This window comes from Aristolochia californica, unplaced genomic scaffold (assembly GCF_029961685.1).
Source record: "Aristolochia californica isolate CCGP_79_NKW_82.1479 unplaced genomic scaffold, dmAriCali1.0.hap1 SCAF_105, whole genome shotgun sequence".
Lineage (NCBI taxonomy): Eukaryota > Viridiplantae > Streptophyta > Magnoliopsida > Piperales > Aristolochiaceae > Aristolochia > Aristolochia californica.
Genome location: NW_027181777.1, coordinates 7,501 through 16,064, shown reverse-complemented (window position 1 = coordinate 16,064; position 8,564 = coordinate 7,501). Strand labels below are relative to the sequence as shown.

The 8,564-nt window shown below is 45.8% G+C and overlaps 1 protein-coding gene across 1 annotated transcript; it reads right to left on the bottom strand.

The window, feature by feature from the left end:
• Nucleotides 1–1,016: 1,016 nt before the first annotated feature.
• LOC137943475 (small ribosomal subunit protein uS2m-like) lies at nt 1,017–5,788 on the bottom strand. Its single transcript, XM_068788981.1, is given in 2 exon segments — nt 1,017–2,475; nt 2,478–5,788. Coding segments are annotated over 2 exon segments (648 nt in total). The 5' UTR covers nt 3,082–5,788; the 3' UTR covers nt 1,017–2,431.
• Nucleotides 5,789–8,564: the final 2,776 nt, after the last annotated feature.

Sequence of the window (8,564 nt, the reverse complement as noted above, 5' to 3'; positions counted from 1 at the left end):
CACCCGAACCATTCTTAATACCACCAAGCCCTCTCGAATTAGTTCTACGATAGAAGCTTTCAACGTACACCCGGGGAAAAATCTTTCACTCACTGAGAAGTGAAAACCTGTGACTATATCGTCCTGAAGACGGATGCGACGGGAAGAAATGGCATTTGGAAGTGTTGCTGACTTTACATTTAGGTTTCGGCATAACAAAGCTTGCACTGTCTTTTCGCACTTAGGCGCACAGCGTGCCGTTGGTAATGATTCTACTACGGTGCCACAAATTCGCAAGCTGATCCTAAGTAATCGTTGTTGTTCATTGGATTCCGGAGGAACTACTTCGTTAGGATTGGGGAATTGCTGCGATTCTTCCTGAATAGCCTCGATTCTTCCGTCGAGAGTCGCTTTGAAAGTCTTACCTAAACTCTTCCGACTGAATATGATAAAGCCTATAAAACGACGAGCTACTATCATTTCTTCATTATAGATTGAGATCTTCTTCGAACTTGATGCACAAATAGATAGAATAGCAGCAAATAGCATCTTTCTATCCAGCATATCCAACGAAGTCAATCTCATTTAGAAACCAGCATCTATCTTTCAGCAACTAAACGGGAAGTTGTTTAGGACAGGACTATAGAATCGGATGCGCTCGCCCAGCGAGAAAGGCCCTGCCCCTGCCAAGTCAAAAAAAGAAAGAAGAGAACGAAACGAGAACAGAACTTCGTATTTGGTAACTCTCTAGTAGTCATGTTTAACCTTGAATGCAATTTAAAAATTCTACAGCAATAGTCCCTCGGACTCGGAAAGTGATAACGAAAATGGCTAACCCAATAGCAGATTCCGCAGCTGCCACTGTTGGAACTAATGAAGCAAATGATTGACCCATCATATCATCCAAAGAAACAGAAAATACCAAAAAGTTCGAATTCACAGCTAATAACATTGATTCAATTGGCATTGACATAATAAGAATATTTCGTCTATTAAGGAGGATTCCCCGAATACCTGAAATAGAGATGATCATCGAAAATGTGAAATATTTGATAGGATCCGTTTCGGGAACGTGGAATGTTGGAGAAATTCAAATAGAATAGGGATTCAGCCACAAGAGATTTTTTTGCCTTTTGTCTCCGATGGCTACCCGAATGAAGAAATCAAGGACGAATACCAAGAAGTACAGAAAAGTGGATTTGTTTAGATGACCCTTCTCTGTCTTTCTGTGTATATATAACTACTTTGTCTTTCTTCATACAGATGCTCCAATACGAGTTGTGCCTCATCGGTCTCCTCCCAAAGGCTAGGGTGGTGGGCAGCCCTGTAGCCTGGTCTTTCCCATTCCATCACATCTTCCAGAACGGAATCAGTGATTTCATGAACAACCTCCGAAGACGGATGATGCCCGTCAAAGGATAATAGGGTTCCGACAAAAGAATATATCTACCCTTGAAAGGACAAGGAAAAGAGTCTTTCGACTTCCCGGAAATCCTCTATGAATTGGTTGTACTCTTGTTCCGATGAGGCGCTTTCAAAGAGCTGTCCATCCCTATTTGCCCCTGATCCCCCCGTGCCGTGGTCCCACTGCAGGTAGCCACCCGTCTTGCTTGTTGCAGCTTTTCGTCCGTCCATAATAGCAAACTCGCCTTTGTTTGCTCTCCGCATCGTCAGAGCGCCCCGCCCCGGGACGTTGGCTGCTGTGTACGAAGATTGAGCTAGGCCGGCACTTGTTCCATCCAGCCCAGCCCGAAGTCGTACAATTATTGTTCAATCCAGCAAGTGAGCGGAGCCCTGACCTACGGATTGAGCCATACTAGCGCACAAGCCCCAAGTAGTAATAGGCGCCGTAGGCTCTCTGTAGTAAAGGGGCGGAGCACAAAGTAGTAATAGGCGCCGTAGGCTCTATTGCGTAAAGGGGCGGAGCACAAAGTAGTAATAGGCGGTCTTTAGGCCCCTGCTGTTGCTGCAGCGCACACGCCCCCAAGCCTACAATTGCAATAGGTGCTTCAGCCCTATTGTGCCCTATTGTTATAAGCGTCCAAGGTAGCATGCTTCAAGCTCTATTGCTATAAGGGGCGTGTGCGAAGTGCGGTGCCCGCGTAAAGGGGCGTGTGCGCTGCAGAGGCACTCTTGCTATCAGGTACTGAAAGCCCCTGTACGCGTGCTTCTCGCTCTATTGCTATAAGGGGCGTGTGCGGGGCCTAAAGGCCCCCTATTGCAATTGTAGGCTTGGGGCTTGTGCGCTAGAAGCTCGCTGGCTTCAAAGCCGTATCTTGCTGGCTGCTGAAAAGCCGTTGCGCGCTAGCTAGCTAGCGCTCACGCCCAAGGTAGCAAGAGGGGAACTTTATTCGCCCTAGGGCACTGCAGCCCGCGGGCACTTGCAGTTTTTCAGCTCCCCCCTAGCTTGGCTTGGTATTTGACTACTCGACCGATCGACTCAAACAAATTCTTATTGGAAAAGGTCGATCGATGAGTTGTTTCTTCTCCCGCAGTCTCTTTCATCGCAACGATTCTTCCCCGTTCAAGAAGAACAGTTTTCGTGATCGAATTACGAAATAGATATACAAACTGTATAGGATCATTCGCTGGAATGGGATAAGTGATTCTTTTATAGGATCCCAATGGGATATTAGAATCCACTGAAGATGCAATAGGTATTTGTGATCGATCCGCCTCAAGTATGACCGAGGACTTTCTATCTGCATCCATAATAACTACACAATCTGGTTGTTGGTTCGACCCGAAATTTCTCTTCTTGTTTCTCGAACGGATTTTTTTCGGACTTGAACAATTGGTCAAAAAACCCCCGATCCTCCATTGAGAATCATTGATACAGCCGATTTTCGTCGCCATTTGTTCCATTATCTCATCGAATAACGAATTGGTATTTACAAAGAAGGAACGGCCTTTTTGACGAATGGGAGATCCTATAAAATGACAAGCGTTTCGTAAACTTATCAGTGTTTTGTCTGAATCGAGAATAGCAATTCCATTTCTGGAACCACAGATATAGACTTTGAAATGGTGAGCAGCTACCCGACGGCCTAGATGTGCGTTCGTACTAAGTAATTTTTGAATCACAATAGAATGGATTGTCATTTTCTTTTTTCGTTTCTCGAGTTGGCTCAGGTGGTTAGTTTAGTAGAGAAGAGAATAGGTTCGCCGAGTAAGAATTAAAAAACGATGCTTCCTTGGCCGTGTGAGACATGGATTAGTATTATGTTCTTATTCCATGTGATCTGAATAAAACAGATCCCAATCACTCCTGGCCTTGCGGAAGGAGTGAAAGTACCTGCTAGCAGCACCCTTCCTTTGCGGATCCTCTAGGATTGCTTGGAGGGTGGGAATTGTATATTCTCCATCCTTACCAGGATTACGAACGAACTTCGCTCCTTCCTTAAGCCAGAAGCGACTTCCGTCCAGGTCTTCCATTTTTCTGAGGATGAGCTTTTTTAAATGATATGTCTCCGTCGCCAGCCTAAGAAAATCAGGTTTGGCGGGCGCCCCCCAAAAGACCATTAAGCGCTTCGCAACGCAATATCGAGGATCGCTTCTTTCTTCGCTTTCTGCTTGCCGCCTTGGCGACTCAAAGTCATCAAAGCAAGGCTGCTCGGGATGGGGCCCCCCTGCAGGAATAGCCCCCTCCCCTGCAGGGATATTGAGATCTATTTCCCCCCGAGGGAAAGGTCTGGAGCTCGATGAGCCCGCATCCAATCCTCCTCCTCTTCCATCTCCCCCCATAACATGGTCTGTCGGGGGAAAATGGAGATCGACTCGCGAGGGAGGACCGAAAGAACCGCCTTCGAATCCTCCTGTTAGAAGGAGAATGAGTAGGCGGAAAAAGAGCAGAAGCTTACCACTCCAACTCGCTCTGGCAGCAAAGAAGCGAGTCAGATAATGGGCCAGCAAGATACGGCTTTTTGGCCGTATCGCGCTAGGCGCTCACGAGCAAGCCCCAGCTGAAAAAGAAGCCGTAGCGCCCAAAATAGGCCTCCTCTTACTACAAGGTGCGTAGCCCCTTGTAGTAAGAGAGCCGTAGGCGCCTCTTACTACAAGGGGCTTGTGCGCAAGCAAGCTCAAGCCGCGAAAGCCAGCGAGCGAGAAAAGCGAAGCGAGCCAGAAAGCGCACAAGCCTTAGGGCACTTGCTGCCATACGCACACGCCCGCGAGCTAAGCGCACACGCCCGCGGGCGTGTGCGAAGTTGGCGTGTGCCTTGCCCAAATTGCTACAAGGCGCTTCAAGCCCTATTGTGTAAAGGGGCTCGCACGGCTACTATTGCTACTTGACTTTGGGCGTGTGCGAAGCGGGCGTGTGCGAAAGCTCCCCTATGGAGTCAAGCTGGCTCGCTTCGCTGCTTCGCTCGCAGGCTTTCGCGCTTTGAGCGAGCGCATCCGCGCTCCGCTCACTGGGTTCAAAACCAAAAACGGTCGGTATAGCAATTGAAAGCCGAGTGCTATCAACGCCATTAGACGATGATAAAATGACATTCAAAAAAGAATAAGAATAGGCGGATCATACGTATGGCAATTCTCAAATATCTATAGCGCAAATACAGAAAAAAAAACTCCAAATCCAACCATACTATTATACGATCCGGAGATCTAAGCAAGGTTGCCTTAGATTGAATCAAACCTACAGTAGTAGTAGTAGATCGCAAAGAAGTACTTTTTTTGGTCAATTTACCAGACCCCAAGGGACAGCGCTTGCTCATCCAATCAAGAACCCATTCGCCACCTTGACGGGAAGTCCCATGCGTCCGTGCACGAGCACCTTCTATCTTCTCTTACCATGAGATCTTCACACTTTTTTTTGGCTGTAAGTCGTTTCCAAATTTCTAGCATTGTTATCACCATAGTTAGTTTGGCTTAGATCGATCACGTTCAAAGTACAAAACCGATTTGGTCGTTGACTTGGCACGTGTGACTAAGCTGCACAAGTTTGACTCCCTTATTATATTAGTAGGAGCAACTTTGAATGTGCATATATATACCGAGAAGAAAAAGGTAATGTAGTTGTCTAGCGAAGGTCTATCTATCTCACGAGTTCTAAAAAGACTAGTAACAAAAGACTTTTGTCTTAAGAGGTGTGTGAATGGTCGTCAAACCCCCTCAAGGTGGGCCATGTCTCTCGAAAGAAGGTGTCCCCCCCTTATCTCAATACATGTAGTCCGGCTCCATTCTAGTTATTATGAAAAGCATTTTTTAATATAATATAAATGTCTTATTTATTATATTATATAATTTAGATTTTTGGCTAAACGGAAGATGTAACCGACGACGGAATTCCGTCGTCTTTTTTTAGTCTTTGTTAAAGCCTGTCCGTGCCTTCCGTACCACTTCCTGTGTGAGTTTTTTAACAAAGTGAACAACACACACTTGTTCCCGTCTAAACAATGTTTAGTTCCCACCATTGTTCCGAAACCAACCGTTCTTTCTTATTTCATCCACCTCTATCCGAGATCTTTTTCCGTTATTCTATTCGTCGTAAACACACTTAATTTCCCGAGTTATTAGCATGAATTACCCCCTTTAAGACTCCTCAATCATTCTTCGTAACCCTTCATTAAGAGATGTGACCACCCGCATGCGTCGTATCCTTTCGCACGTGCGACGCCGATTCTATCTTATGACGAGAGATGCTTCTATTCTAAAGCATCTTTTTGAATTGAAAGAGAAGACGAGCTGTTTCCTGGTAAACGAGTTGCAAGAAGGAAGAGACCTTTTTTAGGAGGAAATTTCTCTTTCTTGGCAATTCTATCATGGCACCGAGGAATAGAGCTAGGACTACCTCCTCGACGCCTATCCGAGAGCGAATATCCTTTGATTTTTCCCTTCCTATGTTTATCTGAAGACGATGTGGCAAGAGGTTCAGTCCGAAGAATTGGAGCAGACTCTGCTCCAGGCTAAGATATTTCAGTGCGTCGAATTTCCGGAAGTGCAACAAGACATTCTGGAATCTTGCAGTCGAAGCGAAAAACTTATGACCGGAACAGGTTATCAAAAATGCTAAGGAGGCGTACGATCAGGATGATTTTCTTAACTCCGGCCGACTTGATGTCACAGCACTACCGAATAAAGGATTGGAAGTTCCTAAGAAGAAGAAATTAGGCCGCAGTGCATTTCTTCAGTCTATGTATGAAGAAGCCTATCAGGAATTGGAAGAGATGCCGTCACGACAGTATAGTGCCGAGCACGGTTTTTTTTTGAACTATAACAAAGCCGGATGGGATTAGTTCTCCTGAAAGACTCTCCGATTCCTCTCAAGCCACACCCCCAACATACAACTATGTGGGAATGCCATCCTCCATATAAGCTGCAGACGGGGGTTGAGGAACCTCCTTTTCCCCCACCTGAGAGCGACCTCTTCAATTCGACCTCGATGCCTCCCCATTCCAATCCATTCCTTCCCCCCCAGCTTCAAAAGAAGGCGGTTGACAAAGCCCTTCAGTTGCAGTAGCAGTGCCCCCCTCTTTCTATTTTGGGCCCAAAGGGCACAAAGTAGGAATAGTGGCACCCGCGCTTCGCTCGCTGGCGTTCGCGCTTGAAAGCTCGCTTCGCTGCTTCGCTCGCAGGCTTTCGCGGCTTGAGCAAGCGCTCAAGCCCGCTTCGCACAATCAAGCGCACAAGCCCAAAGTAGCAATAGGCGCTTTATAAGCTCTATTGCGTAAAGGGGCTACGCCCAAAGTAGCAATAGGCGCTTCAAGCTCTATTGCGACTTTGGGCTTGTGCGCTAGCTAGCGAGTGCCCGCGTAAAGGGGCTTGAGTAAGCTCTGTGCGTGTGCAGCAGTAGCTCGCTGTGCTACCAACCCCCTCTCTAAATAATTGCCATGATTCAGCTAGCGCATCTCCGTGAGAATGTGCGGGGTCTCAACAAGCCTGCCACACGGAAATCTTGGACTTTATTGCAATGTATAAAGTTTCTGTTCTTTTTTTTTTAGACTACTGTGAAAAAGCCGAATGCTTCTCGTATTGCCGCTCAAATGGGCGGAGTATCAGAAAGAGTTTGAAATTATGACCATGCGATTGGGGGCAGAATATGGGTTCTATTCCACCCAAAGTTTGTGTCTGTGCGCGAACTTTTTTCGGCTCGGCAGATAATTCATTGTGAAGGAGAATGGCTGGGTACTCGTGAGAAGTTTCTTTTTTCTGCTTGCTGTTTAGTGCTATCGACCGAAGGGAATTGTGGCAGCAAATTTGGTCGATTTCTATTCTATTAGGGTGGATGCTCCTTGGATCGTCATGGGGGATTGAAATCTACTTTTTAATCACCATTCAAAGGTGGGTGGAGAAAGGGTGGCTTCGGGAATGATGGATGAATTTAGTGCTTGTGTGGATAGTGCTGGTCTCTTTGATTTGAAATGGTCGGGATTGTCTTCCTGGAACAACAAATCCGAAGGTGAGAAAAGCATAATGATTTAGCGCGCCTACCCTATGGTGAATATTGAGTGGATTCAAAAGTTCAACAGCTCGGAAGCTTCTTTCTTGAATCCGGGGATTTCGGACCACTCCCCTATCATCGTGAAGTGTGGAAACTAAAAGCCTTCCGGAGGGAAACCTTTCAAGTTCCACAATATGTGGTGTGGATCAATTTTCACTGAAGCCCCATTTTGAGAAGTTGTTGAAAAAGCTTGGGCCGAGGAGGTGTGGGGAAACCAATTGTATGTTGTAGTTCAGAAGTTGAAGAATGTACCGAATGCTCTTTTTGACTGGAACTTCAATTCCTTCGGAAGGGTTGAGTTTAGCCTTGCCAATATTCGGGGGAAACTAAAGACCATCCAAGCTAGGTTGCAATCCTCGTGATCTCACTCTTGCTAAAGCCGAAAGGGAGGTTAAAGATAAGCTCTCAAAAAAGCTCCTTGATGAAGAGATCTTATTGAAGCAAAAAGCACGCAACAATTGGTATCTAGCCCTATTTTGATTTAAAAAAAGAAATAAGGGGTGAGGGGATTGAAATTCGAAGTTTTTCCATGCCTCTCTTAAAGCTAGGAGGAACCGAAACTAAATTAACTCTCTGTTGGATAGTAGGGGAGTTCTGCTTGAGAAAGATGAGGACATTAAGAGGGAAGCCATGCCATTACGTATTTCGTTAATCTCCTTTCGTCCGAGAACTTATATAGAGAAGGATTTCCCTATAGCTGCAGTTCTTCCATACCAACTTGGTGACCCGGATCCTAGAGGTTGGTTGCTTTTCCCACAAAGTTCTCACTTTAAAACCAAAAGGTTATACGTCTCTTACAAAATCACAAAAAAGGGTCTTGTCAATAAATGAAAAACTCCATTATACAGATGATAGGACAGGGACGGACGGGCTAAGCAGACCAATCATGAAGGATTTGAAGAGCTAATAATACCCATTCACTCTCTGTTCCTTTATTGAATATTGAGAAAATTCCCCTGTAAAGATCGTAGCAAAGGCTCGCATCTGGCGGCATTTGCCCCACTGGCGGATTCAGAAAATCCTCTCATTAGTCAAAAACTGGAGTTAGGGGCTGCGATAAGCCAATCTCCGATAGGTTTTTAATTCAAATGCTTTATATGTACGGGCCTTTGCTTTTAGACCCGATTTGTCGACTTCATCTGCC